This window comes from Falco punctatus, assembly GCF_963210335.1.
Source record: "Falco punctatus genome assembly, chromosome: 18".
Lineage (NCBI taxonomy): Eukaryota > Metazoa > Chordata > Aves > Falconiformes > Falconidae > Falco > Falco punctatus.
In genome coordinates, this window is record NC_137598.1 from 1022117 (window position 1) to 1049688 (window position 27572).

At 65.2% G+C, this 27572-nt stretch overlaps 3 protein-coding genes and 1 long non-coding RNA gene across 6 annotated transcripts; 2 read left to right on the forward strand and 2 right to left on the reverse strand.

Moving 5' to 3' along the window:
• Positions 1-1860: 1860 nt before the first annotated feature.
• On the forward strand, positions 1861-3280 carry LOC308054804. The gene is made up of 2 exons (XR_013924235.1): positions 1861-3168; positions 3215-3280. It is a non-coding gene; the product is annotated as an uncharacterized lncRNA (long non-coding RNA).
• On the reverse strand, positions 3250-11989 carry LOC308054801 (nuclear receptor subfamily 2 group F member 5-like; the record flags this gene model as incomplete). Of its 2 annotated transcripts, XM_080368149.1 has the most annotated exons (4): positions 3253-4637; positions 5211-5738; positions 9978-10078; positions 11877-11989. In XM_080368149.1, the coding sequence occupies 4 exons, from the start codon at positions 11987-11989 to the stop codon at positions 4363-4365; spliced, it is 1017 nt and encodes a 338-aa protein (XP_080224275.1). In that variant the 3' UTR covers positions 3253-4362. The 2 variants fall into 2 exon arrangements, with proteins under 2 accessions (XP_080224274.1, XP_080224275.1); XM_080368148.1 differs by lacking the exon at positions 11877-11989 and having other exon boundaries at positions 3250-4637; positions 9978-10276.
• Positions 11990-12749: 760 nt separating this feature from the next.
• Positions 12750-13112, forward strand: BOLA1 (bolA family member 1; the record flags this gene model as incomplete). Its single annotated transcript, XM_080368207.1, has 1 exon — positions 12750-13112. One exon carries the CDS (start codon positions 12750-12752, stop codon positions 13110-13112), a length of 363 nt encoding a protein of 120 aa, XP_080224333.1.
• A 455-nt stretch (positions 13113-13567) lies between these two features.
• Positions 13568-26563, reverse strand: SV2A (synaptic vesicle glycoprotein 2A). 2 transcript variants are annotated; one of them, XM_080368139.1, is made up of 13 exons: positions 25639-26563; positions 21833-22577; positions 19870-20050; positions 19624-19775; positions 19410-19543; positions 18873-18962; positions 18556-18666; positions 18364-18452; positions 17471-17635; positions 17249-17382; positions 16956-17159; positions 16566-16725; positions 13568-16126 (listed from the first exon to the last, which is right to left on the reverse strand). In XM_080368139.1, the coding sequence occupies exons 2-13, from the start codon at positions 22410-22412 to the stop codon at positions 15943-15945; spliced, it is 2184 nt and encodes a 727-aa protein (XP_080224265.1). In that variant the 5' UTR covers positions 22413-22577; positions 25639-26563; the 3' UTR covers positions 13568-15942. The 2 variants fall into 2 exon arrangements, with proteins under 2 accessions (XP_080224265.1, XP_080224266.1); XM_080368140.1 differs by lacking the exons at positions 21833-22577; positions 25639-26563 and adding an exon at positions 20642-20718.
• Positions 26564-27572: the final 1009 nt, after the last annotated feature.

The window sequence follows — 27572 nt, forward strand, 5'->3', positions numbered from 1 at the left end:
GGCAGGCGGTGCGGGTACCCCAGGCGATGCTCGGACCGCCCGCGCTGCCCGATAAATCCTCCCGCCGTATATAAGCCACCCCAGCGCCGGGTTGCCAGATTTTGTCTGGTGCCTTAATGTCAGGGTTGTAAATCAGCTGCCGGCACCAAGGCGACCTTGACGAGCTCTCCGCAGGGTTTAGCACCAGGGGAGCAGAGCTGGGGGGGGGGCGGACACATATGGGTGCCCCCTCCCCAGCTGTGCCTCGGTTTCCTCCAGTGCCAGGGGGGATACTGCTGTGCTGGCAGAGGTTACGGCACTCTGAACCTGAACTGGGGGGATGCTGCGGCCCCGGGCCCTGCCTGAGCCCCCATCACTGATGCAGCCCCCAAAGTCCCTGGGGGGCTCCCCCCCCCCCCCCCCCCCCCCCGCCATCAGTGTTAGCAGCGACAGCTCTGGGAGCTGCTGTGGCTGTCACCAACCTCAGGTCCCCAAAAAAGCCCTGACTCCGCAGCTCCTGAGCATCATTTGGGATCTCGAGGAGATGGAGACCAGGGGATGCCCGTAGCCCCCCAGAGCAGCTTTGCCCGGGGCCCACGGCTGGCCCCCCCAGGCCAGGAAGGGGTCACGGTCACAGCCAGACCCTCTTGGGGGGTGGTCTCTGCTCTGAGCCGCCGCCAGCTTGCAAGGAGTTAAGGAGTCTGGGCAGCGTCTTCCCATAGCATCTACCTACTGCCCTCGATTCACACCCCGCGCACATGTGTGCATGCACACACATGTGCTCGCGTGCACACGCATGTACACACGTGCATACACCCACCCATATGCATGCACATACATGCCCATTCATGAGCACACATGCATGCACACAGAGCTGTGGCCATGAACGTATGTGCGCACACGCGTGCACATCCAGGCACACACACGTGGTGCAAATCAGGGCCAGCACCCCAGTGGGTGCTGAGCTGCTGTCGTGGGGCCACATCCTGCACACTCCCTCCCCTTCCCCATCTTTTTGGGCTCTCCTCACCCTTCCGTGGGAGGAGCGAGCGTTGAGGTGGGGGGGAAACGGTCCCCCCCACATCATCCCAGCACATCCCAGTTTGGCCCTTGTGTGCCCAACTGCCGGGCGCTGAGCTCATGGCAGCCAAACAGCTACTTAATCGATCGATCGAGACATTTATCTGCCTCCGCCCGCCCCGTCGCTGCTGGATCGTCTCCAGGTTGCTAAAATTAGAAGCGGCTCTGGCCGTGCTGGGAGGGGGGCATGCAGTGGGGGGTGGGGGTGTGCTGGTGTTTGTGTGAGGGCCGTCAGGGTGGTGGGAACGGGGCTGGAGGGCGCACATCGATGTCAGGTGCAGGGATGCGGGAGGGATGGGGACAGCAACAGCTGCACTAGGGATGGGGCTGGAGGCACCAAGGATAGGGCTGGATCACCAGGGATCGGGCTGGAGGCACCAGGGATGGTGTTGGACTCACCAGGGATGGGGCTGGATCACCAAGGATCAGGCTGGAGGCACCAGGGATGGGTTGGATGGACCAAGGATGGGGCTGGAGGCACCAGAGATGGGGTTGGATCACCAGGGATGGTGTTGGACTCACCAGGGATGGGGCTGGAGGCACCAGAAGCAGCATCAGATGCACCAGGGATTGGACAGGATGGATGCACAGGGACAGCCACAGCAGGGCCAGTCCTCGTCGCCCCCCCAGCGCCGTCTTGGCCAGACCCAGCCATAAGCAACGCCCAAACTGGGGGAAAAAGAAGGATAAAACGATAAAACCCATCCCCGCTGCAGGTCATAACCTGTCCTGGGGACAGCTTGTGGACAACCTGCTGTGGGGTGGTGGCACCACGGGGACAACCCGGGAGCTTCTGGGGGGGGCGGCGGGGGGGCGGTGCTGCTTTCCCCCCTCATTTATTTGCCCCTTGAAACCAAATCAAGGATTTTTAAGTGCTTCACATTTTAATTTTATCATTTTAATTTTATACCGCCGTGTCACCCCCAAAGGTGACACTCGGGGGCTGAAGGGACACAGAAGTTTCCCTGGACTGACACAGGGGGGTGGGGGGGTGGGGGTGTGTGTGTCAGAGCTTTTAGCTACAGCTCGATGGGGAAAAGGGAGTGAAGATGGGAATACGAGGCAGGATTTCTGTATTTTCCCTGGATTCCCCATTATTATAGAAAAAAAAGGAATAAAATAAAACAGCCAGGCTGCACCAGCCCCCCCCTCCCACCCCCCAGCTGCTCCAACAGCGCTCGGAGATGTAAAAATGCCTTTTTTTTAAAAAAAAAAAAAATTGTTATTATTTTTAATCCTCCCCCTCTGCCCAGTTTAGCTCCTGGGCTCTGATTGACGGTGATTGACAGCTCTGCCCATCGCTTGCACCGGGAATCGCTGCTGGATTATCGTGTTCTCGATATCACCGGGATCTTTATAAGACTTGCGCAGCCATCTGGGGGGGTTCGACCCCCCGCGGGGTCCCAGCGCTCCCTGCACCCCCCCAGGACAATAACTTTTCCCCGTGGCCTTTTCCATTCCAGCTCGTCCTTGAATTAAGAGCCCGTGTCCCGCTCGGTGTTTATTTAAAATATTCCCGGCGGAGGTTATTTATAGGGGGGTGAAATGGAGCCGGGCCGGGGCCGCTGCGCTGAAAAGGCCATTTCTGACTTTTCTCTAATGGGCTGTTAAAAATCTGCAATAAAACACTCCCCCCCACCCCCGGCTGGGAGCTGCAGGGGGCCATACTGGGATCAGACTGGGGGGGAATCCTAGGATGCCACTAGGACCATATGGAGATCGGACTGGGGACACATACTGGAATGAGAGTGAGACCATACTGGGATAACACTGGGGAGCATACTGGGATCAGACTGGGAGGGCACACAGGGATGAGACTGGGGCTGCACACTGGGATTAACCTGGGGGCCATACTGGGATCCGACTGGGGCTGCACTGGGACCTCACTGGGGGCTTGTACTGGTGGGACCATACTGGGAGCGGGAAAGGCCCATACTGGGGGCACACAGGGATGACACTGGGACCATCTCATGGACCACACTGGGGGTGGATGGGACTTAACTGGGATGAGCCTGGGACCACCCTGTGGCCGTACTGGGTGGGGACAGCACGGACAGGGCTTTTCCTTCCAACCCCAATTCCAGCCAAAAAGGATTAACAAAATAAAAGGTGTGGATTTGGTGCAATTCTATTTTTTAGATTAACAAAATAAAAGGTGTGGATTTGGTGCAATTCTATTTTTTAACCAGATAAATAAAATAAAAAAGAAATAAAAAAGAAACCCGGCCGCAGGGAAGGAGCACACAGCTAATGAGAAAAAAAAATAGTAATAATATAAATTTTCCTTGCCCACGGGAGGAAGTGAGGTTATAATATAGCTTTTATTTTATTTTCTTTATATAAATAGCCCCCCCCAGTCCCTGTGCCCTGCGGGGGGAGGCACCAGCTGCCCCCCCCAAAAAAAATCTGCTTTTCTTCCTTAAAATGGGGAAAACCAAGTCTGCCCCCTGCCCCCCGCAGCACCCCTGTCCCCAGGTCCCCATCCTTGGGGTCCCCAACCATGGGGGTCTCCAGCCATGGGGTCCCTTCATTGGGATCCTGTCCTTGGGGTCCCCATCTTTGGGATCCCTCACCCCTGGGGTCTCCAACCTTGGGGTCCTCTCCTTCGGGGGGGTCCCATCGTTGGTGTCCCCATCTTTGGGGGTCTCATTGTTGGGGTCCAAGCTCTGGGATCCCCATCCTTCATGTCCCTGTCTTTGGGGTCCCATTGTCGGGATCCCATCCTTAAGGTCCCAACCTTGGTGTCCCCATTGTTGGGGTCCGGTCCTTGGGGGTGCCCATCTTTGGGATCCTCATCCTTTATGTCCCTATTTTTCGGGTCCCATCATTGGGATCCCAACCTTGGTGTCCCGACACCAATGTCCCCACCTTTGGTGTCCCAACTTTGGTGTCCCCCATCTTTGATGTCCCCACCTTTGCGGTCCCAACCTTGATGTCTCCATCTTTGGGGTCTCAACCTTGATGTCCCCATCTTTAGGGTCCCAACTTTGCTGTCCCCATCTTTGGGGTCCCAACCCTGATGCCCCCATCTTTGGAGTCCCAACCTTGATGTCCCCATCTTTGGAGTCCCAACCTTGATGTCCCCATCTTTGGGGTCCCAACTTTGATGTCCCCATCTTTAGGGTCCCAACTTTGCTGTCCCCACCTTTGGGGTCCCAACCTTGATGTCCCCATCTTTAGGGTCCCAACCTTGATGTCCCCATCTTTGGGGTCCCAACCTTGATGTGTCCATCTTTGCAGTCCCAACCTTTATGTCCCCATTTTTGGGGTCCCATCGCCGGGCCCCCACCCCAGGAGGGGGCCTCACTGCATGGGGCCGTAGGGCCAGTTGAGGGTGGCACCGGCGAGCAGCATGTCGCGGATGAGGGTCTCGATGGGGGTCTTGCCCACCAGGCGGCTGAAGAAGAGCTGCTGGATGCCGGGGGCGGAGACGCTGCGCAGGGCGGGCAGGCGCAGCAGCAGGCGCCCGAAGCGGCTGGGCTGGCTGGGGTGCTGCCGCCGCACGTGCTCCTCCAGCGCGCACTGCGACTTCTCCTGCAGGCCGGCCACCTGCCCCGGGTCCGACAGCCCCACCGCGTCTGCGGGCGGAGGGGAAACTGAGGCACAGCACCGCACGCCCGTCCCATTGCAACCCCACCCCATGAAGCCCCACCTCATTCAGCCACACCCAGCCATGCCCCACCCATTCACTCCCTGCACGCCCATTGACACCCACCCCCCTTAGGACCTCATCCCATTAACCCCCACCCCTTGGAGCCCCACCCTTAAACCCACCTCATCTGGCCACGCCCCATTTAGCCACACCCACCCCCAGCCTATTCACTCCCTCTACACCCACTGACACCCACTCCCCTTAGGACCCCACCCCCCTAAGACCCACCCCCTTGAGACCCACCTCATTTAGCCACACCCACCCACCCCCAGCCCATTCACTCCCTGCACACCCATTGACACCTGCTCCCCTTGGAGCCCCACCCCCTTAAGCCCCACCTCATCTGGCCACACCCCATTTAGCCACACCCACCCCCAGCCCATTCACTCTCTGCACACCCATTGACACCTGCTCCATCAGACCCCCACCACGTGGGACCCCACCCCCTGAAGCGCCACCCACACAAGCTCCTCCCCCTCCCGAAGCCCCGCCCCCTCACCGGGGGAGAAGAGGGCCACGGCCTTGAGGCAGGCGTACTCGGCGGCGTCGACGTGCAGCGCCTTCAGCTTCTCCACCTGCTCCTGGAAGAGGCGGATGTGGTCCATGAAGGCCACCACGTGCTCCGCGGCCATGGGGGCGGCGTGCAGCCCGGCGGCGGCCAGCAACGGGGCGGCGTGCAACGGCAACGCCGACTGCGCCGCGTTCAGCACGAACAGCTCGCTCCAGCCCAGCCGCAGCAAGGCCACTTGATCCGAGAGCTGCAAGTCCGGGAAGAAGGGGATGCCCTTGGCCCACTCGATGGCACTGAAGAGGAGCCGTGCGGCCAGTTCGCAGATGCTCTCGATGCCCACCACGCCGCTGGGCTGCAAGCACTGGGTGCCGTAGCGAGCCGGGGGGTACGGTTCGGCACGGAGCAGCAATGAGATGAAGCCGCTTAAGTAGCCGTGGCCACCGTAGGGGTCGCCGGGGACCATGGGGTACTGGCCGGGGCTGCTCGGGGTGTGAGCCATGCGGCCTCGCTGCACGGCTGCGGAGGGGAGCAGGAGGTCAGCACCCTGAGCGCCCCCCCCCCCCCCCCCCAAGCACTGGCACCCCTCTGTGTGTGTGTGTCCCCTCCCCAATTCCCCACGGATCAAACACACCGGGCTGGGGTGCCCCCAGCAGTGCAGGGTGGGCACTAGAGGGTCCCCAGGGGATGGAGGGCAAAAGCCCTGGGGGTACCCCCACCCACCCGTGTTAGACGGGGGTGCACAACCTGGATGGGGACAAATCCCCCCCCCCCCCAGTGGCCCCCAGCACGAGGCACTGGGGCTCGCCTGCCCACCAGCTCCCACCGGCACGCTGGATTTGGGGACCCCCCCGCTGGCGTTTGGGGTCACCCCCTTTCTGGCGCAGGGATGGTGCTGAGGAGGGTCCCTAGGGTGATGCTGGGGGTGGGGCAAGAGCTCCCACCCCTGGAGTTTTTTTGCACTTTGGGCTTAAAAAAAACCAAATTTGGTTTGTTTTGGTTTGGTTTGGTTTTTTCCTGGTGATGCCATGCGGCCGGTGGGGGTCCAGCCTCCTCCTCCTCCTCCTCCTCGCCAGTGCCCCCCGCTCACCCCCCCTGGCATCGCCACCCCCCGTGGCGGGGGCAGGCTCTGAGCCAGGCTTAGCCTAATGCGGCGTGACAGTCCCAAGTGTCAGCCAGCGGTCGGGATCGGGGGCCGTGGGAACAGGGGGTCCCCCAGGATGGGGGTGCCGGGGGCCTCCCCCTGCTCTCGCCCAGCCCTCGGGGTGCAGCCTATGGCCCCGGCGCCCCCCAAATGCTCCCTCAGCTCAGCATTGCCCCACCGGCCTCTGATGGATGTGGCCCCCTCCTCGCTGCCCATGCACCCCCCTTTGCACCAAGAACCCCCAAATCCCCTTTGCAGCACCCTGAACCTCCTTTGCATCACCTCAAGCCCCTTTGCATCCCCAATCCCCTCTTTGCATCCCCCTGACCCTGCTTTTGCATCCCCCCAAATCCCCTTTGCATCCCCCTGCCCCCCCTTTGCATCCCCCTAAACCCCTCTGCATCTCTGACCCCCCCTTTTGCATCCCCCCCGAACCCCCCTTTTGCATCCGCTTGCCCCCCCCTTTGCATCCCCTGCCTCCCCCTTTTGCATCCCCCTGCCCCCCCCCTTGTATCTCCTGAACTCCTTTGGCATCACCCCAAACCCCCAACTCTATTTCCCCCCCTTTTTTTTGGCAAAACAACTGCCTCGAGCCATTGGGCGTGTCCTGGCCAGAAATAAGCGTTTTTAGCCCCAAAACCCAGGGAAGCAGCTGCAGAGGGAGGGCTTCCTCCCCTCCCCCCACACCCCCCACACCCCCCACCCGCTGGTGGGGCTGAATCCAGCAGCTGGACAAGCCGATACCCCCAAACCTCAGCGTGGGGTCAGGTCTCACATTCCCTGTGTTTCATCCCGGAGGATTTTCCCAAAGCGAAGGTTTAACGCAGCCCCCCCAGCCTCGGGGGCCGGATCGGGCCCAAAGCAGCTCAGCCGAAGGCTTCGGTGCTGGTTTTGGTGCCGGTTTTGGTGCTGGTTCCCAGCTGGGAGCTCTGGGATAAGGGGCATCACAGGGAGCACGAGCCGGCAGGTTTGGGGGACCCCAACCCAAGCCAGAGCATCCCTGCCCCAGCACGGCCAGTGATGCCCTGACCGCCCGGGGAAACTGAGGCACGGAGCAGCCGGACCCGGAAAATTAAATCCCCGGGAAGGTTTAACCATTTCCATGGGCATCCGCAGTGTTTCCCCGCGCCTGGAGGTGCTGCATCCCACGGTGGTTTCATGGACACCCCAGGAGAGCTGGGAGCCCCCCAAAAATCAGAGCCAAGAGGGGGTGCAGAGGGGGGGGGAATTGGGGACCCTGCCTGGGGGATAACGCCGTGCCGGGGGATCCACCGTGGCCATGCCCATCATGCCAGATCCCGGCGTTACCCAAGCAGCAGCAGCTTGTGGCAATTCTCAATTCAAACAAAGCTAAAAAAGAAAAAAAATCCCAAACGCCAAAACCCCCCAAAGCCCAACCATGACCCCAGGTGACCCCCGCCAGCCACACTTTCTCCAGGGCAGGGAATTTGCCTGAATTTTTTTTTTTTTTTCCCCAGGGATTTAATCCCCGGCTCCGGCTGCACGAGCCGGCAGAGCTTTGCTACGAGGGGGTCTGGCTGTGCCCAGCACCCCTGCAAAAATCCGCACCCCCTCCCCCATCCCACCAGCCTTTTTGGGGGAAGAAAAGGGGAAATTGAGGGTCAGGCTGGAGCTAATTTTGCCCCCAACCCTGGTCCCACCTAATTAATAAATTCACATTTATCTGTGCAAGCCCGGCTGCGATGCCGCGACCGTGCCGGGATGCTGGGGGATCCCTTCGCCGCCTCCCACCGCGATTTTCCACTTTATCCAAATTTTTGTCATTTTTTTTTAATGCTAGAAAAGGCAACTTTGGATTTTTTGCAAATTTTTTTCATGCTAAAACAGGTGACCTTCCGACGGCTGGGAGCATCGCTGCCACCGAAGGACCCATCCATCGGCACCGACTGGAGCGGCTGTGAGATAAATCCCATTTGAGCCACTGAGCCCAGCCTGGGCCCTTGCTATAATTATTTATAAATACTAAATTAATAATTAAGGGCCTTGAATATAAATAAGGACCCCCCAGGTCCTTATTCAAGCCGGGAGGATGCTGCACAGCAGAGATTCAGCTCCGAGGTTTCGGCACGGCAGTGAAGCCGATGCTCCAATGCACAATTTCGGGGTTTAAAACCAAAAAAATCTAGTTTAAAGCTGCTTTTTTTTTGGCAAAAAAAAAAAAAATCAACCAAAAACGTGAGGACGGCTGGAGGCAGAGGGACTGGCACACGGCGCATCGCTGGCCGCCGGAGATGTGGTTATAATCGCGGTCGCGCCGAGTGTTCGGAGTCATTAACTTCAGATTTACCGGACACTCCTCACCAAACGCCAAATTGTTCATTTTTTGAGGAATACGGGTGTTACTGCCCTGGGATCCCCCGGGATCCCTCCCTGGGCTCCCTGTAACGGGGAGGGAAAGGGAATCGGCCCCGGTGCTGAAACCGAGCCCGAAGGACAAGTTCAATTGCAAAGAGGAGTTTATACCATGACAGAATTCCGCTTTCACTTTCTTCCTTTTACTTTCTCTTCCTTCAGGTGCCCCTTTCCCTTTCGCTCCCTTCCCTTTCCCTTTTCCTCTTTGCTTTCTCTTTTTTGCTCTCTCACCTTTCTCTTTCCCTTTTGTCTCCCCGCCCGGGCTCGCTCCCTTCCTCCCTCCCCTCTCCCCCTTGCTCTGTTTCGCTCCTGCACTTTTTCCTCCTCTTTCCCCCCTTTCCTTCTCTTATTTGTTGCTTTTTTTCTGCATTTCCCCCCCCCGCCCCCCTTTGCTTTTTGCCTTCGCTCTCGCCCTTCTCTTTTTAGTGCCCGCTCCCTCTTCTGCACCCCCCCTGCCTTATCCAGCCTCTCTCCCTTCTCCGTGTCCCCTCTCCCTCTTCCACCCTCGCTCCCTCTGGCAGCCCCTCTCCCTCTTTTCCCGTCTCTCTCCTTTTCCACCCTATCGCCTTTTTTACATCCCTTCTCCCTCTTTTGCAGCCTCTCTCCCTCTATTCCATCTTCTCTCCTTTTCCACCCTCTTGCTTGTCTTCCCCTCTCTGTCCTTTCCCCCCTCTCTCCTCCTCCATCCCCTCTCTCTTTTCCACTTTCTCTTCTTTGCACCCTCTCTCCTTTTCCATCTTCCCTTCCTCTTTTCACCTTCTCTCCTGCTTTTCCATCCCCTCCTTCTTTTGCCCCCTCTCTTCTTTTCCACCTTCTCTCCTTTTCTACCCTCTCCTCCATCCCTCTCCCTCTTTTCCATCCTCTCTTTCTTTTGCCCCCTTGCTCCATCCCCTCTTCCCCTTTCTGACCCTCTCTTCCATCCCCTCTCCTTCACCTTCTCTCCTTCTCCACCTTTTCTTCCCCCATCCCCTCTCCGTCCCCTCTCCTTCCTCCATCTCCGTCCCCTCTCTGTCTCCGTCCCCTCTCCTTCTCCCATCCCCTCTCCTTCCTCCGTCTCCATCCCCTCTCCGTCTCCCGTCCCCTCTCCTCCATCCCCTCTCCCTTTTCCCATCTCTCTTTCCCCCCTCTCCCTCTTGCACCATCTCTCTTTTTCTATCATCCCTTCCTTCTTTTGCCCCCCCTCTCATTTTTGACCCCACTCCTCTTGCCCTCCCCTTGCCCCCAATGCCCCCCCCCCCCACCTTCCCGGCGCATGCCGACACGCAGGCACTTGCGGAGCCGGCAGTACTGGCACTGGTTGCGGTGGTGCTGGTCCACGGGGCAGTCGCGGCCCCCCCGGCAGCTGTAGGAGAGGTTGCGTCGCACCGAGCGCTTGAAGAAGCTCTTGCAGCCCTCGCAGGTGACCTGCCCGTAGTGCTTCCCGCTGGCCTTGTCCCCACACACCAGGCACCCCCCCGCCGCCCCCGCTGCTCCCGCCACCGGAGGAGGAGGAGGAGGAAGAGGCTCCGGCCACGGCCCCGCTGCCAGGGCCATGCTGGGGGGTAGGGGGGGAAGCCCACCCCGGGGGTGTTGGGGGGGTGGGGTGGATGGGGATGGAGCTGGGAGAACGGGGGAGTTCGGGATGGAGACCTGGGATGGAGGCGGGGGGGGGGGGGGGTCGGGGATGGATGGGGGTATGTGGTGAAGGGGGGGGGAAGGAGATCCGGGATGGAAAGGGGGGGTCTGAGATGGAGGGAGGGGAAAGGAGACCCGGGATGGAGAGGGGGGGGTCCGGGATGGAAATGGGGGTCCGGGATTGAGGGAGGGGAAAGGAGACCCGGGATGGAAATAAGGGTCCGGTATGGAAATGGGGGTCCGGGAGTCCGGGGTGGAGGGAGGGGAAAGGAGACCCGGGATGGAGAGGGGGGGTCCGGGATGGAGGGGGGGCAGCGATGTCCGGGATGGAGGGAGGGGGTGTCCGGGAATAGAGATGGGACGTGGAATGCAGGGGTGGGTCCGGGATGGGTGGGGGTCCAGGGGTGAAGGGGGGAGCCCCGGGCTGGGGAGAAGCCCCCGTGCGGAGGCAGGGCCCCCTCGGACGGCCCCCCCCGGCGGGACGCGGCGGCCCGGCAGCGTGCGGAGGGGCTGCGGGCCGGGAAGGACTGCGGCCGCCAGGGGGAGGGGCGCCGCGGGAGGGGGAGGGGGAAGAGAAAAGTTCATTCTCCTCCCCGCGGGGGGGGCGGCTCCCCGGGGCGGGGATGGGGGGGCCGGGGCGGAGATGGGGGGGGGGGGGGGGGGACGGCGGGTGTGGGGATGGAGGGGGCCGGGACGGAGATGGGGGGGCCGGGGCGGAGATTGGGGGGGTCTGGGGCGGAGATGGGGGGGCCGGGACGGGGCTGGGGGGGGCTGGGACGGACTTGTGGGGGCGGGGCTGGGGGGGGGCCGGGGGGCGGGAGCCGGGCCGGGGATAGGGGGGTCCTGGGCCGGGGATGGGGGGGGCCGGGGGGGGAAGGCGGGGTGGAGATGGGGGCGGGGCCAGGCATGGGAGGGTCCCGGGCCGGGGGGTGTGGTCGCCGCGTGCCCCCCGTGCATGGGGGGTGGCTGCTGGTGCCGCCCACGGATCTTCGTGTAACCGGGACTGGGGGTGCACGTGGCTCCAGGTGTGCAACGCGTGTGTGCACGGACCCGCGCGTGCAACGCGTGTGCGCCGGTGGGGGAGCGACAGCCCCCCGCGCCGCTATATAAGGGCATGTGGGCGGGGGGCTGCGGCCAATCAGAGAGGAGCGGGGCGGGGCTAAATGGGGGCGGAGTCCCTGGGAGAAGGGGCGGGGCTTGGAGTCCGGGGGTTTAGGGCCAGGCGGGTCCCCCGAGGACGGGGAACGGGGGCAGGAACGGGGGGCGCGGGGGGGGGTCGGGTCCAAGGGAGAGGGGAGGGGGGGGTCCGGGGTTGTGTCACCAGGGAGAGGGGACAGGGATGGGGCCGGGTCCTGCACCCCCATCCCGCACCCAGCACCCCGATCCCGCACTCAGCACCCCGCACCCATCACCCCCACCCCGCATCCCCATCCCGCACCCAGCACCCCGCACCCAGCACCCCCATCCCGCACTCAGCACCCCGCACTCAGCACCCCGCACCCCCAAGCCGCACCCGCTCCCCGGACCTTGCACCCCGCACGCGGCCGAAGCCCCGGGAGGCGGGAAGGGGGCCGCGGGGCATCCTGGGAGCTGCAGTTCTGCCGGCGTCACGTGACCGGCCCGGGGGCGGGGCCTCCATCTCCCAGCGTGCTCAGCGGCGGAGCAGGGCCTGGGCGGTGCGCGGGTGAGGGCCGGGGGCGCCCCAGTGGCGCGGGGAGGGGGCACCGGGATTTGGGGGGGAGGGGAGGGGGGGCGCACCGGCGTGGGGGGTGGGGAGGGGAGCATCGGGCATGGGGGGGGTGCTGCAGGATCCCCCATACTGGCCCCATCCATAACCCCCCATGTGAACCTCCACCCCCGCCCCCCCCAAATAGTGCCTGACCTGCTGAGCCCCCCTCAGCCCCCCCAGGACACCCCGCATCCCCCCCTTCCTTCCTGCAACCCCCCCACGGGGGCTGATCCGGCCGCCCCCCCCCCCCCCCCGCCCAAACGGGGCCTGATCCTGCCCCCCCATACCCCTCCCAAATGGGGCCTGATCCGCCCCCCCCTACAACCGCCCCCCCGAAACAGGGCCTCATCCTGCCCCCCATCCCCAAATGGAGCCTCATCCGCCCCCCATCCGCCCCCCCAAATGGGGACTGATCAGCCCCCCCAATACACCCCCCCTCCCCCCCTGAAACGGGGCCTGATCCTGCCACCCCATACCCCCCCCAAATGGGGCCTGATCAGCCCTCCCATACAACCCCCCTCCCCCCCAGATGGGGCCTGATCCTGCCCCCATACTCTCCCCCCCCCAACCGGGCCTGATCCTGCCCCCCCCGACGCCGCTCTCTCCCCCGCAGCCCCCTCTCTGGATGCGGGGTCCCCTGGTGGCGGCGGGGGCGCGGGGGGCTCAGGCCATGGCTGAGGGCCCCCTGGCCCGCGCCATCCGCGCCAAGCTGGATGCGGCCCTGCAGCCCACCCACCTGCAGGTGCTGGACGAGAGCCCCCGCCACGGCGGCCCCCCCGGTGCCGAGAGCCACTTCGCGGTGGTGGTGGTCAGCGAGCGCTTCGCCGGGCTCCCCCCGCTGCAGCGGCATCGCCTGGTCCACGCGGCGCTGGACACCGAGCTGGCCGGCCCCCTGCACGCCCTCGCCATCGTCGCCAGGACCCCCCAGCAATGGCAGCAGGACCCCCACGTCCCCCCCCGCCCCCCTTGCCTGGGGGGGTCTAAGCAGGAGCATCCCGGCGGCGGGGAGCGGGGGGCACCCCGCGATCAGTGATGGTGGCGCTGGGGGAGCCCCCCACCCCGTGATGCTGCGGGGGGGGGGGTAGAGCCCTGCGGGGGTGGGGGGCAGTTGGGGTGACCCCCCCCTCCCCCCTTGGTATGGCACCCAGCCACCCCGTGGGTCCCAGCCTGACCCCATCCTCTGCACAGCCCCCCCTGCCCGCTCCCACCTTGGGGGGCTTTGGGGGTGCCCCTCTGCCCACTCCCACCTTGGGGGGGGTTAGGGGTGCCCCCCCACCTGCTCCCCATCCTCTGCACAACCTCTCCCCTGCTGCCCACCCCCACCTTGGGGGGGCTTGGGGGTGCCCCCCTCCCTGCTCCCTACCTTGGGGGATTTGGGGGCGCCCCCCCCGCCCACTCCCACCTTGGGGGTGCCCCCCCCACCACCTGCACCCTGTCCTCTGCACAACCCCCTCCCCACCCACTCCCACCTTGGTGGGTTTTGGGGTGCCCCCCCCCTCCCCGCTCCTTACCTTGGGGAGGGTTGGGGTGCCCCCCCCTCCCACTTTGAGGGGGTTAGGGGGTGCCCCCCTCCCTATTCCCACCTTAGGGGTAGGTTTAGGGGTGCCCCCCTCCCTCTGCAAAACCTCTTCCCCCTGCTGTCTACTCCCACCTTGGGGGTGCCCCCTCCCCTCCCACCTTGGGGGGGGCTTTTGTTGGTGCCCCCCCCCATTTAATTTCGAAGGCGCATCCTCCCTCCTGCACCCCAAAAAATAAACGCTCACTCGGGGGCAGCTTGGAAACGGCGGCCGGGTGATGCTTCCGCGGGGGTGGGGGGTTGAATGATTTTGGGTCCATTTGGGGTTTTTTGGCTTTTTCCACTTTTTTTTTTTTTTTTGGTTTCGTTTCTTTTAGGTGGGTTTTTTTGTTTGTTTAATTAATTTACAAACATCTAAAAACTACAGCACGGCACGACTGCGCACGGACAGAACTACGGGGGGGGGGGGGCGGGGCTCCCCAAAGGACCAGCTACACCGAAGGGGGTGGGGGGGGAGGAGGAGGAGGAGGAGGAGATGAAGCACACACCGCTCAATCGCATGGGGGGGCTGCTCGCAATGCTGGGGGGGCTGCCCTAGATATTGGGGGGCTCCCATGATGTTGGGGGGGCTGCTGGGGGCCTCCAAAGCGCTTTTGCATAGACCAACACTTCCCATCCCTTGCTGGGGACTGACTTGGGGGGGGGGGGGGCACAGCCCCACGACCCCGTACCCCACTTTTTTTTGGGGGGGGGCGGGGGGATGCTGCATCTGGGCGCTGCTTTGTGCTTTGCAAACCGCTGGTGGTTTTGTGCTCTGGGCTGGGGGTGGGGGTGGGAAAAGGGGGGATGGGGGAAGGGAGTTGGGGGCGGAGGGGGTGCAAGGAGCACCCCCCGCCTGCACCAGCACCCCTAAGAAAAAAAAAAACACCTTTAAAAACGAGCTTAAAAATAAAAATAAATGGCAGTTTTGGGAGACCCCATCCCACTGCACCCCAAAACGCAGCAGTGCCCCCCACCACCCATCCAAGGCGGGGGGGGGGGGTGTTCTGGGTCAGCCCCCACCAGGCACCCAAGTGGACGCACGAAGGCCGGCAGCACCCATGGGTGATGCCTTGGGGCACCCAGCTGTGGGGGGGGCAGTGCCTGGTACAGGGGGGGCCCGGCTGCACCCCGAAATTAAACAAAGGGTGGGGGCTGTTGCACCCTGGGGGGCAAGGGGCCGGCAGCACCCCGGGGTGCTGTGCTCGCCGACGGGCTCAGCACCCCGGGGTGCCGCGCATGATGAAGCACCGTGCACCCCAAAAGGCCCTGCACCCCCCTGGTGCCATGCGCCCCGAGGCATCGTGCACCCCAAAACGCCCCACAAACCGAGGCGCTGTGCACCCCAAGGTGCTGTGCACCCCACGGGGTGCTGTGCTTTAAGGTGCTGGGCACCCCAAAAGGCCGTGCAACCCCGAGGGGTTCTGCTGCGGGAGGTTGGTGCACTCCGAAGGGTTGTGCACCCCAAATTGCTGTGCACCCCAAACAATGGCTGTGCACCCTGCCATGCAGCGCGCCTCGGTGTGCTGTGCACCCCAAATGATTGCTCTGCACCCCAAATTGCTGCACACCCCAAATTGCTGCGCACCCCGAATTGCTGTGCACCTCGCCATGCAGCATGTGCACCCCAAATTGCTGCGCACCCCGAATTGCTGCGCACCCCGCCATGCTGCACCCCCCGAGCCACGCACCCCAATGCGCACCCCAGGGTGCTGTGCCTGCCCAGGTGCTGTACACCCCAAGGGGGGTCTTGCACCCCAAAAGGCCATGCACCCCAAGGTGCACACCCCCCCCCGATTCTCCTTGGGGGGGGTGCAGATAAGAGACCCCCTCCCCTTTCACCTGCCGACCTTGCCCTGTCCTTCCGGATGGGGAAACTGAGGCACGGAGCCGCCACCCGCCCCATCCCTGCTGGGGGGCTGAGGACGGAGCCTTCATCCTCCTCCTCCTCCCTGGCCCCAGGGATGCTGGGGTGGGGGGCGCAGGGCCTGTCCCCCCCTCTGCAAGGCTGAGGCACCCTGACCCCCCACCTGCAGCCCCCCGCAGCCCCCCAGGAGCGAGCAGCTATTCACAGAGGGGGTGACACCGAGAAAAGAAATGGGCGGGGGGGAGGGGGGGGCTTGGAGGGGGGTGGGGGGGGTCTGGGTGGCCAAGTGCAAATGAAAAAGACCCCAAATGCTCCAAGAAGACGTTTCACAGTGTCTAACGAGACTAATCCCCGGGGGGGGCGGGGCAGGGAGGGGAGCTGGGCTGGGGGCGGGGGGGGGCAGGGCTGGGGGGGGGTCCCTCACCCCCCAGGCCCCCCCCATCACTGCAGGACTTGCCCCCGAGTCTCCGGCAGTTTCAAGGCGAGGGAGCTGCCGAGCGCCAGCGCGGCCGAGGCCAGCAGGATGGGCACCGCCTTGGTGATGCCCACGAAGGACGTGAAGATGCTGATGCCCAGCACCGCCGCCAGCTTGCACAGCGCGTTCAGGAAGCCGAAGGCCGTCGTCCTGCGGGGACAGCGGGTGGCATCACCGGGACAGCGGGGCGGCATGGTGGGGACAGCAGGGTGGCATCGTGGGGACAACGGGGTGGCATTGTGGGGACAGTGGGGTGGCACCGTGGGGACAGTGGGGTGGCATGGCGGGAGCTGGACCCCAAGTGACCTCGTCTGTCCCTGCATCCCTGGTCTGCAGCCCCAGCATCCCCCATCCCAGGGGTGGTACCCAGCCCCCAGCACCCCACATCTGGCCCTCAGCATCCCCCATCCCGGGGTGGTACCCAGCCCCCAGCCCCCCACATCTGGCCCTCAGCATCCCCCATCCCAGGGGTGGTACCCAGCCCCCAGCCCCCCACATCTGGCCCTCAGCATCCCCCATCCCAGGGGTGGTACCCAGCCCCCAGCACCCCCATCGGTCCCCCAGCACCCAACCTCCCCCCGGGGCGCACCTCTTGTCGGAGGGGTACAGCTCCACGGTGAGCACGTCGAGGGCGTTCCAGGAGGCGATGCTGACGCCGCCGAAGAGGCAGAGCAGGGCGATCATGGCCGACTCGCTGTTGCCGAAGGAGAGGAAGAAGCAGCTGACGCAGGACATGACGCTGGAGCCGGCTGCGAGGGGACACGGGGACACGTCAGGGCCGGGAGGCGACACGGCCTGGGGGAGGGAAACTGAGGCGGGGGGGGGGCACGGGCTGCCCTGGGTTGGGACCTTTAGGCCACCCAGCCCCCCTTGGCCATGGGCCACCTGCCACTAGAGCCTGGTCCAACTTGAAGGCGAGCGTTCGCTGGGGCACCCCCCACCCCCACCCGGCGTGTCCCCCACCCCCCGTGATGCCCACCCAGCATGCGGAGGCGGCCGATTTTATCCATGAGGAGCGCCGAGACGATGTTCCCGGGCAGGACGGCCAGGGTGCCCAGGAAGCTGACGAAGTAGATCATGTAGGCGTTGTTGTCGTCGCTGAAGTCCAGCTGGCAGCCCTCCTTGTTGTGCAGGAAGGTGCTGTTCACCACCCTGCTGTTGATGAACTTGTACTCGAAGAGATCTGTTGGGAGGCAGAAGGGTTGGTGGGGGGGGGGGTGTCACCCCCTGCCCCATCCCCCCCCCCTCCATAGGACCACCCCCCGCGCCCACCTGTGTTGTAGAAGACGGTGGAGATGAAGGTGCAGTTCTTGAAGAAGGTGTTGCTGGAGGTGATGTCCTCGAAGTAGCACTCCTCGAAGAGCGAGTCCTCGAACGTCACCGACTTCATCTTCAGGCCGATGAACCTGGGGGTGTCGGGAAGAACCCGGCTCAGCACCCCCACCCGTGCCACGAGCTGGGCCCGACCTCAGCACCCCACCCCCCGGGACACACTTGTCGTTGAAGTACTCGCCGCCGCGGTGGATCTGGTTCTCCAGGGTGAAGTTGAAGGTGAAGTGCCGGACGGTCTCGTGGGTGAAGAGCTTGGTGCGCGAGGCGTACTCGATGTTCTGCAGGTGCTTTATCATGTCCGGGAACCAGACCGTCAGCCCGTAGTAGCTGTGGGGAGCGGGGGGCTCAGCCCGGGTACCGCGACACCCGTCCCAGCCCAGTGCTGCCAGTCCCAGCACAATGCCATCCCAGTGACTCCCACCCCAGTGCCATCCCAGTCACCCCATCCCAGTGTCATTCCAGTGCTGCCCATCCCATCCCAGTGCCATCCCAGTGCTGCCCACCCATCCCAGTGCTGCCCACCCATCCCAGTGCTGCCCACCCCATCCCAGTGTCATCCCAGTGCTGCCCACCCCATCCCAGTGCCACCCCATCCCATCCCATCCCATCCCATCCCAGTGATGTCCATGCCATCCCAGTGCCATCCCAGTGCTGCCCATCCCATCCCAGTGCCACCCCACCCCAGTGCTGCCCACCCATCCCAGTGCTGCCCATCCCATCCCAGTGCTGTCCATCCCATCCCAGTGCTGCCCATCCCACCCCAGTGCTGCCCACACCATCCCAGTCCCACCCCAGTGCTGCCCACCCCATCCCAGTCCCACCCCAGTGCTGCCCACCCTATCCCAGTGCCATCCCAGTGCCATCCACCCCATCACAGTGCTGCCCACCCCCCCAGTGCTGCACACCCATCCCAGTGCTGCCCACCCATCCCAGTGCCATCCATTCCATCCCAGTGCTGCCCACCCATCCCAGTGCTGCCCACCCATCCCAGTGCTGCGCCCCCGCCCCCCCAGCGCTGCCCCCCGTCCCCGTGCCCTCCTGGGTGCCCCCCCCACCTGAAGGACATGGTGAACCACACGGCCATCATCATCAGCGTGACGCGGCGGTACTCGGGCGCAAAGCACTGCTGGAAGTTGCTCCAGACCTACGGTGGGAGGGGGGGGGACGTGGGCACGAGAGGTGACACGGGGTGGGGGTGGGGGACACGGGGGGGCCGGACCCCCCCCCGGGGCAGGGTCCCACCTCACCTGCTGCGAGAGGTTGAGGAACCGGACCAGCCAGCGCCGGTACCACGTGCCGGTGTCCGACTGGATCTCGATGAGTTCGTCCTCCCGCTTGATGGTCTTGATGTGGGTGACCTGCGGGGCGGCACGGGGGTGGGGGAGGGGGGACAATTGGGGGGCGCTGGGCCAGGTGAGACCCATCCCCACCTCGTGCCTCAGTTTCCCCACCCGCCCCAGCAGCGCTGCCCCGCACCGGGGGCTGTTCCCGGGGGTGGGATGTGTTGTCCCCCACTGCTGGGGGGGCCCGGTGGTGGCTCAGCCCCGGGGAGTGGGGACCTTACCGAGAAGACCCTCTCGGGGTGGCCCTTGGCCCGCATGTTGGTGTCGTGGACCTGCTTCAGCACCATCCAGGCCTCATCGTGCTTGCCGTTCTGCAAGGCACAGCCCACGCTCAGCCCGGCACCAATCCTGCCCCCGGCCCACCGCCCGCCTGGGGGTCCCTGCCCGGGTCCCCCCATCTCCGTCACCCACCTGGGGATCCCTGTGTGGGTCCCTCCATCGCCACCACCCAACTCGGGAACCCTGTCCAGGTCCCACCACCCACCTGGGGGTCTTTGCCTGTGTCCCACCACCCACGTGGGGTCCCTGCTTGGGTCTCCCATCTCCATCACCCACTCAGGGTCCCACCACCCACCTGGGGGCCCTTGCCTGGGTCCCACCACCCACGTGGGGTCCCTGCTTGGGTCTCCCATCTCCATCACCCACTCAGGGTCCCACCACCCACCTGGGGGCCCTTGTCTGGGTTCCACCACCCATGTGGGGTCCCTGCCCGCACCCCCAGCTCCCCCCCCCGCCGCATGCCCCACAGCTCCTCTCACCTCCAGGAAGAAGCGGGGGCTCTCGGGCATGGTGGTGAGCGCCGCGATGGCGAAGACGGAGGGGAAGGCGCAGACCAGGACGAAGACCCTCCAGCTGTGGAACTGGTACGCCGAGCCCATCTGGAAGCTCCAGCCTGGGGAGCCAGGAGAGGACACGGGGATGGTGCTGAGCCCTCCCAAGCTCCCCGCACCCCCCACCAACAGGGGGTCTTACCGTAGTGGGGGATGATGGCCCACGCCATGGCGGAGGCGTAGATGCCCCCGATCATCCAGAACATGCAGAGCCAGCTCAGGTGCTCCCCGCGCTTCTCCTGCGCCAGGAACTCGGAGAAGTAGGAGAAGACGATGGGGATGGAGCCGCCGATGCTGGGGGGGGACAGACGGAGGGCACAGCGGTGTCACTGCCCACCCCGCCAGCCCCACCGCCCCCCAAGTCGGGGGTCTGGGGTGCCCCCCTTACCCCACGCCCGAGAGGAGGCGGCAGAAGAGGAAGGTGCCGTAGCCTTGGACGAAGGAGGAGAAGAAGGCGAAGACGCTGTTGACGGAGAGGGAGATGAGCAGGCACTGCCGTCGGCCCAGGCGGTCGGCCAGCCCGCCCCACAGGAAGGCGCCCACCATCATGCCCAGGTACACGATGAGCCCTGGGGGGGACACGGCGACATCAGTCCTGGGGGACCCAGGGACCTGCACCCCCCGGCACCCGCTGGAGGGGGGGGGGGGAGGGGGCCCCGCCAGCTGAGCACAGCGTGCAGGGAGGGGGGACAGCCCTCCACCCCCCCCCCACAGCTGGGGGTGTCCCCCCTGCTCTGCGCGGGGGCGATGGGCCGGGGGGCAGAGACGCCCCCAGCCCCAGCCAGCTCCCGCACCCCACACCCACACCCTGCACCCCACACCCAGACCCTGCACCCCACATCCAGACCCCCACACCCAGACCCTGCACCCCACACCCAGACCCTGCACCCCACATCCAGACCCTGCACCCCACATCTAGACCCTGCACCCCACACCCAGACCCTGCACCCCACATCCAGACCCTGCACCCCACATCCAGACCCTGTACCCCACATCCAGACCCTGCACCCCACATCCAGACCCTGTACCCCACACCCAGACCCTGCACCCCCACATCCAGACCCTGCACCCCACATCCAGACCCCATAACCCCAAAACTAGACCCTACTCCTGCCCTGAGTTTGCAGGTCTCGGGGGGTGTGTGGGGATGTGGGACACACCTGGGCTGGGGGGTGGGGGGGCTGCAGCGGGCCCCACGGAGAAGGGGGGTGCACGCCGCAGTGCGGCCAACGCAGCCGCCCGCAGCCCCCCCAAACCCGCCTCTCGTCAGCCCCTTATCAGCCCCAGGCAGGAGCTGGGGGGGCTCTGCCGCAGCCCCCCACCCCCCTGCGCGGCTGCAGCGGGGAGATAAGCCGGGGAGGGGGGGGCGGGTTGTGAGTCACCGCGCGGCTGCGCAGCCCCCCCCCCCACTGCCCCTTCCCCCCCCCCCCCCCCCGACTGCTCAGGTGGGGACCAGTGTGGGGGAGGAGGACGCTGGGAGCCCTCTGCCTGGGGGGGTCTTCTCCCCACATCTCACTCTGCATCTCCATGCTCCCCCCCCCTATCCTGGGTGCCACCCCCCACGTCCCTGCGTGCCCCCTGCATTGTGCCCCACACGTGCTCCCACATCCCCTGTGCCCCCCTGTAATCCTGTACCCCCCCCGCCCCCCATATCCCCCATCCCCCACATCTGCCTCTGTCCTGCCACCTCCCCATGTGCCAGGGTCCCCCGCAGCCCCCCAGCTCCCTGAGCCCCCCTTGTCCCCCACATCCTTCCTCATCTCCCTGTGTCCCCCCCATACCCCACGTGCCCCCCCAGCCCCTCACCTGCTCGTGTCCCCCCATATCCCCCACCTGCTCGTGTCCCCTGTGCCCTCCATGTCCCCTCACCTCCCCCTGGGCCCCCACATCCCAGTGCCCCCCATGTCCCCCGTCTGCTTGTGTCCCCCCATGTCCCCCACATCCCAGTGACCCCCATGTCCCCCCATATGCCCTTATCCACTCATGCCCCTCCATGCCCCCCATGTCCCCCACACCCCAGTGCCCCTCCGTGTTGCCCCCGTCCCCCATCTGCTCATGGCCCCCACATCCCAGTGCCCCCCATGTCCCCCCATATCCCCTTATCTGCTCATGCCCCTCCACGTCCCCTTATCTACTGGTGTCCCCCACATCCCAGTGCCCCTCCACGTCCCCCCATATCCCATGTCTCCCCCCCCCCGCAGCCCCTCCTGTCAGGTCCCCCATCTCCCCACATGCTCACGCACCCCATATCCCCCGTTTCCACCCATCCCCTCACCCTCCCCACATCCCCCCGGGGCTCCCCCCTACCTCCACATCCCCCCCCATCCCGCCCTACCCCCGCCCCTCCTCACCCAGCATTCCCTTGTTGGAGTCAGAGAGGCACATGTCCTTCTCGGCGCTGGGCAGGACGAAGCCCACCACGAAGACCTCCACGCCGTCGGCCATGAGGGCCAGTCCCAGGACGAAGTAGAGGGTCCACTGGAAGCGGCCGTGGCCGCACTCCTGCAGGATGAGCTCGTACTGCTGCGCCAGCTCCTCCTTGTCCTTGCGCCGCTGCCCCTCGCTGTCGTCGAAGGCGCCGCCGGCCGCCTGGACCCCCAGGCGCTCCCCCGTTTTCATCGAGTCTTGCCGGGGGATGCCCTGGTACTCGCCCTCGTAGATCTCATCCTCCTCGTCGTGCCCCTCAGTGGCGTCGCTGGAAGCCCCTTCCTCTTCGTTGGCCCCCTCGCCCCCCCGGTAGTAGCCGTCCTGGGGTGCGTAATCTTCATCGTCCTCCTCTTCCTCGAAGCGGGAGTAGGAGCGCTTGGTGTACTCGTCCTGCACGCGGTCCATGCCCTTGCTCACCTTCTTGGCCGCGTGTTTCTTCACCTCCTTGGCGATGTCCTTGGCGCCCCGGATGAACGCCGTCCGGTCTCGGAAGCTCTCGTCCATGGTGCCGCCGGGATGGGCTGGGGGGGGTCTCTGCGTCGGGGGGGGGGGCTGTGCCCTCACGCCCAGTCACCGCGGTGGGATGCGGGGAGACGGGCGATGGCGCTACCCATCCGCGTGGCACTGGAGGGGAGGGGACGCGGGAGGACCCCCGGCGCCGGCCTGCACCTGAGGAACCCAGACACAAGCAGGAGCTGGTTGAGGGGGGGGAGGACCCCGTGTCTCACCTCTGCTCCGAGCCCCCCCCCCCACCGCCCCCCAGCACCTGTGGCACTTTCCCCCCACCCTGGATGGGAGCAGGAGGGTTCGGGGTGCCCCCACCCCCTGGCGGGGTGGCCGGGGCTCAGCCCAGGGCAGGGACCACCGTGGGGCTGGGCCGGGGGGCCACCAGCTCTGTGCCCCCCCCCCGCCCCCCTCAGGTTCCCTCTGCCCTCGCTTGGAGGATCAGAGCTCCCACGGCTGCCCGCATCTCATCAGGATTCAGGCACCCGTTGACCTTAGGGTGGATTCTCTGATGTCTAATAACGTGGCTGAGCACGAGCTCTGGTGCTCCCTTGCCTCCCTCTGCCTCCCTTCCCCAGCTGCCTGCTGGAACCCAAACCCCACCGGGCGCTTCCTAAATAAATCCCTAAATAAATTAATCTGCAGGGGAAGGGAGTGCAGCACCCCCAGGTTCCATACGGCGAGCGGGAGGATGGATCCGCACAGACAAACACGATGAGCTGAAAGACGAGGGGGTCACCCCACATCTCCCCTGCCACCGCAAGGCCACCAGCCCCCCCTGCCCACCCAGGGTCCCCTGTGTCCCCTGGGGGTGGGGGGTCCGCAGTGCCCCCCAGCTGGGACCCATGGTGGGGATCCCAGCAGTGACAGACCCCAACAGGGAGCAGGGGGGTCCCCCAGCCCCTCCCTGCCCCCCCGGCGGGCTCAGCTGACCCCAGCAGGGTACAGGGTGACCCCAAGGGTGGCAGGTCCCCAGTGCCACCCCTGCTCATCGCTGGTGGGAGGGGGACCCCCACAGTACCCCCAGGCTGGGCTGCCACCCGCACTTGGCCTTTCTGTGTCTGTACCCCGAAGGGACAGGGGAGAAGGGAGCCGGGGGGACATGGGGGATGTGACAGCCCCCCAGGCATCCCCAGCCCACCCCCCCAGGATTGCAAGCCACCACCAAAACCAAGGCCAGCAGCAAGCCTGGCCCGAAGACCCCCCATTTCCCCGGGAATGGGGGATGGAGCAGCACGGGCACCGGCAGGATGGCGAGGGGACCAGCCCCCCAAGGGCACCGGGGTCCCCAAAGCCTCCCAGGCAGAGCCAGAGCTCGGGGGGCTCAAGGAGGTGGGTTTGGGACAGGGGTCCCTTGGAGGGGTCCCAGGGCTGGCTGCGGTGGCAGGGTGGGCGCCAGGGACCACGTGTGGCAGGATGCGCTCCCCCGGAGGCTTCCAGAAGGGATTTGGCTGCGGTGGCGTCTGCCAAGAGCCGCTGGCGGCAGGAGGAGCCGCCCCGGGCAGGGCTGGGGGGTGCTGGGGGCACCCCAGCACCCCTGGGGTCTGGCACCCAGAGATGGGCATCTGGATACACCCCAGACGCTCCAACCGGCGGGTGGCACCCCCCTGTCCCCACCCCCCCGGCCGTTCCGTACCCCCCTGCCCCAGCCCAGCGTCCCCCCTTCCACGGGCCGCCCCCCAGGGTGGGCTGCGCCCCCCCCCCCCAGCCTTGCAGAGCCCAGCAGCGCTTGTGACAGGGACGGACCCGCGGACCCCCGGCCGGGCAGCGGGCACAGGCGCTGCTGACCCTGCTGTGGGGGTCGCCGTGACCCCCCCCCTCAAAAATACCCTATTTTTATCCCAGCAAGGCGGGAGCTGAGCCGCAGGAGAGGGACGCAGCCGGCACCGTGTCCCCCCCCACCGAGCGAGGGGACAGGGCATGATGGGGGGGGGGAGCTAAAATTAGCCCTTCGGAAATAGCGGGGATGCCGGCAGCGCGCCCCCCGGGGCAGCACCCCACAGGCAGCAGGGCCGGGGGGGCGATGCTGCGGCACGGCGGGGACCCCCTCCATGGCTCAATGAAACCAGCAGGTGCTTTTAACCTAAAATCATTTGTTTACCTGCTGCCAGCCAGGGAGGACCCCAGCCCTGTGCCCACCCCGGGGAGCCCCCAGTCCCCTCCTTGGGTGAGACCCCCCCCCAGCATCCCTGGAAGGAGCCAACTCATGGCCAAGGTCATCTCACTCCGGGGCTCCTGCGGTGCCTCCCGCTGCGGCCGTGCCGATACCATTAGACGGACCGTGACGTACGGGGAACCGGCCGAGGGGAGCGGGGGGAGGCCCGATACTTGCTGAGGAAGATGATGGGCTGGGGAGCAAGGTCACAGCTTGGGGGGGGACACACAGAGAGAGGCTGCTCCCACCCCCCGGGGAGCCTGGAGCCCCGGCCCCGCGTCAGCCGGGGACGCTTTGAGATCAGGGGGTTGATTTCATCAGGAAGCCAGAAATGGCAGAGCGCGGAGCCACCCTAAATGCAAAACCTGGGGAGGGGGCCGGTGTGGGGGGTGTGTGTGTCCTAAAAATGCTCTTCTGGTCCTAAGAACAGCCCGCCGGCCCTGTCCTGGTGATGGCCGGAGCCGTCACCACCAGCCCTAGACAAGGTTATTGGACTCTGGCCCCGTTCCGTCCTGCCACGCACCCGCACGGCGCCAGTGATGGACGCAGCCCTGCCTCGCTGCACACCCCGACCCCCCCCGGGAGGTCCCACCTTGGGGCTCACCCGGCTCCGCGTACCCCCCTCCCCGCAGCCCCTGGCCTTTTTTGCAGAGCAGCAAGAACATGGCGACAAGGGAGCAGAGTTTTAAATCGCTGGTGGCCAAGGTCATCTTCCCACCCCCCCACCCCCCTTTGCCACCCCCGGAGAGCTGCGGTGCTCCCCCCCTCCCCAAAACCCGCTGGGTACCACCACCATAAACATCCATCCCCGCGACGAAATCCCAATCCCCATCGGCAGAGACTCCCCGGCCGTACGACGAGGCGCGGGAGGGATGACAGGAGGCTGCTCAACACGCACACGAAAAGCCGGAGCAAGGCTGGAGGCAAGGTTTTCCAGGACAAAATGGCCACACCAAGTGGCAAGGAGAAGCCGAACCCCTAATCCATCAGACGGGCGGCTGCGAGGATGCTAATTAAAAGCAGCGGGGAGAGGAGGGGGTTCAGCCATGGAAAAGCCATTTCTTTCCTTACCTGGTTCAGCCCTCGCTCCGTTCCAGCCTTCCTCTCGGCGTCTGCGAGGAAGGATGCTCCGGCAGGGATACGGCAAGAAAATAGCTCACGGGTACCAGACCCAGCGTTAGCGCCGCAGCATCCGCCACACACGCTGAGCATTGGGAGAGTCCATTGCAACAGCCCAGGGAAGGGAGGCGGCGGGGAGGGCTGAGCTACAGCAAACACCCAGCCGAGGGGGGGCTGCCAGGATGATGGGGGGCTCGCCCCTCGCCTTGGCTTATTAGCCAAGCCAAAGGGAGGGTGAGCCCCCCGCCCCGGGTTGCCCACGCCTGCGGGGAGCTCCCTTGGGAATGGGGTTCCCGTGCCGGAGCTGCTGGGTTGAACCTGCGAGGGCGGCTGCGGAGGCGACGGTGGCTAACGGGGGGGACACGGTGGCTAACGGGGGGACACGAGCAGCCGCCCCCCCCGGTTTTCCCTCGCCGTGGCAGCGTCAAGGCGAAGCGGTGAAGATTTGGCACCCTCCGCTCCTGCCGCCCACCGCAGCCGCAGGCAGCGCGGCGGATGGGAACGCAGCCTGGCAAATCTGAGTCACGGCCTCCTCGGGGGGGAATTGGGGTTGGTTTTTTTTGGGGGGGGGGATTTTTTTGGGGGGGTCAAATCGTCACCGCCTGGGCTGGCCAGACCCAGCCCCGCTGTTGTGACAGGGCACAAACACCTCCGACATATTTTTTTTTTTTTTTTTTTTGGGGGGGGGGAGTGCAAGGAGGACTGCGGTTACGGTAGGGAGGCGAACCGAGGCGTGGGGTCCCCAGACCGACCCCGATTCACCCCGTGTCACCCACCCACGGTGGGGACTCAGCACCCCGGGTGCTCCAGCCCAGCCCCATGCTGGGGGGCACAGGGCATTCCCGGCACCCCAGCAGAGTTCGGAGCTGGGGGGGGGGTGTCCCCACACCGAGCACCCCCACGGGCAGGACCCTCCCTGAGCCCCCTTTTCTTGCATCCCACATGCAATGAGTTGAGCCGGTCTCAACTGCCGGCCCCAAAGCCGCATGATCCATCCAGCGAGGGCAGGAACGAGTGCCCGGAGTGACACGGCAGCAGGACTTCAGCTCCTGGACCAGTCCACACCAGTGGTACCAGCACAGCGAGGAATTCAGGCAACTGGACGCTGCGGAATAATTGAGATTCTGCTCGAAATAACCCCAAAAGTGGGAACGGAGCTGAGCTGCCGGGGTCCGGAGGAGGGTCTGGGCTGAGCGGCTGCAAAGCCCACCCTGCACTCACCCTGCGTGGGGGGCTGGGTGCCCCCCGCCGCGGGGCTCCCCGGGGGATGCTCTGATCACGCGCCCAAGGAGCCCCGGCGCGGAGCATCGCCGGGTGCTGAGCGCCGCTTCCTCGGGGGTGCTGAGCCCCGTCAAGCTGTGACTCATGTGCCACACTGTCACCGGCGGAGCTCCACGTCCCCTTCCCTTCTGCCTCCGCGGCCCAGCACCCCGGGGCTCAAGGCTTTAACGCGCATCAGCAGGGACTGGGGGGGGGGGGGGGGGGGACACACACACGGCTCTTTCCTGTCCCCAGGGCCCCCACTTATGTCACATTTGCCAGGGCCTAAAAACCAGAGGTGACGGGATAAAACCAGGGGTGAGGGGGTGGGGGGTGGGGGGGGTTGCAGCCACGGCAGGGAGCCCAGCTGCCCCCTGGGGCAGAAAGCACAGAAATGCCACCGGGGGGGCTCGCTGGTGACATACTGGGGGGGACACGACGGACACCGGCTTCCTTGGACACTCGAGATTTCAAAGCATCTCGGATCTCAGGGCCAGGGATAACCCCCCCTCCCACGCCTCCATCTGCCCCCCCAGCAATCCAAGCTGGATTCACCCCCAATTTCTGGCAGTGAACGATCGGGGGAGGGGGTCACCGCTCCTGCCGCTCCCCCCGCAGCCCGTCCC

Excerpts from the sequence above, each read along its gene's own strand:
- SV2A (XM_080368139.1), bottom strand. The coding sequence starts at position 22,412 with ATGGACGAGAGCTTCCGAGACCGGACGGCGTTCATCCGGGGCGCCAAG. Across the intron at positions 20,051-21,832 it reads CTCCAACAAGGGAATGCTGG|GGCTCATCGTGTACCTGGGC; the intron begins GTGAGGAGGGGC and ends TGTCCCCCCCAG. Across the intron at positions 19,776-19,869 it reads CGCCTCCTCTCGGGCGTGGG|CATCGGCGGCTCCATCCCCA; the intron begins GTAAGGGGGGCA and ends GTCCCCCCCCAG.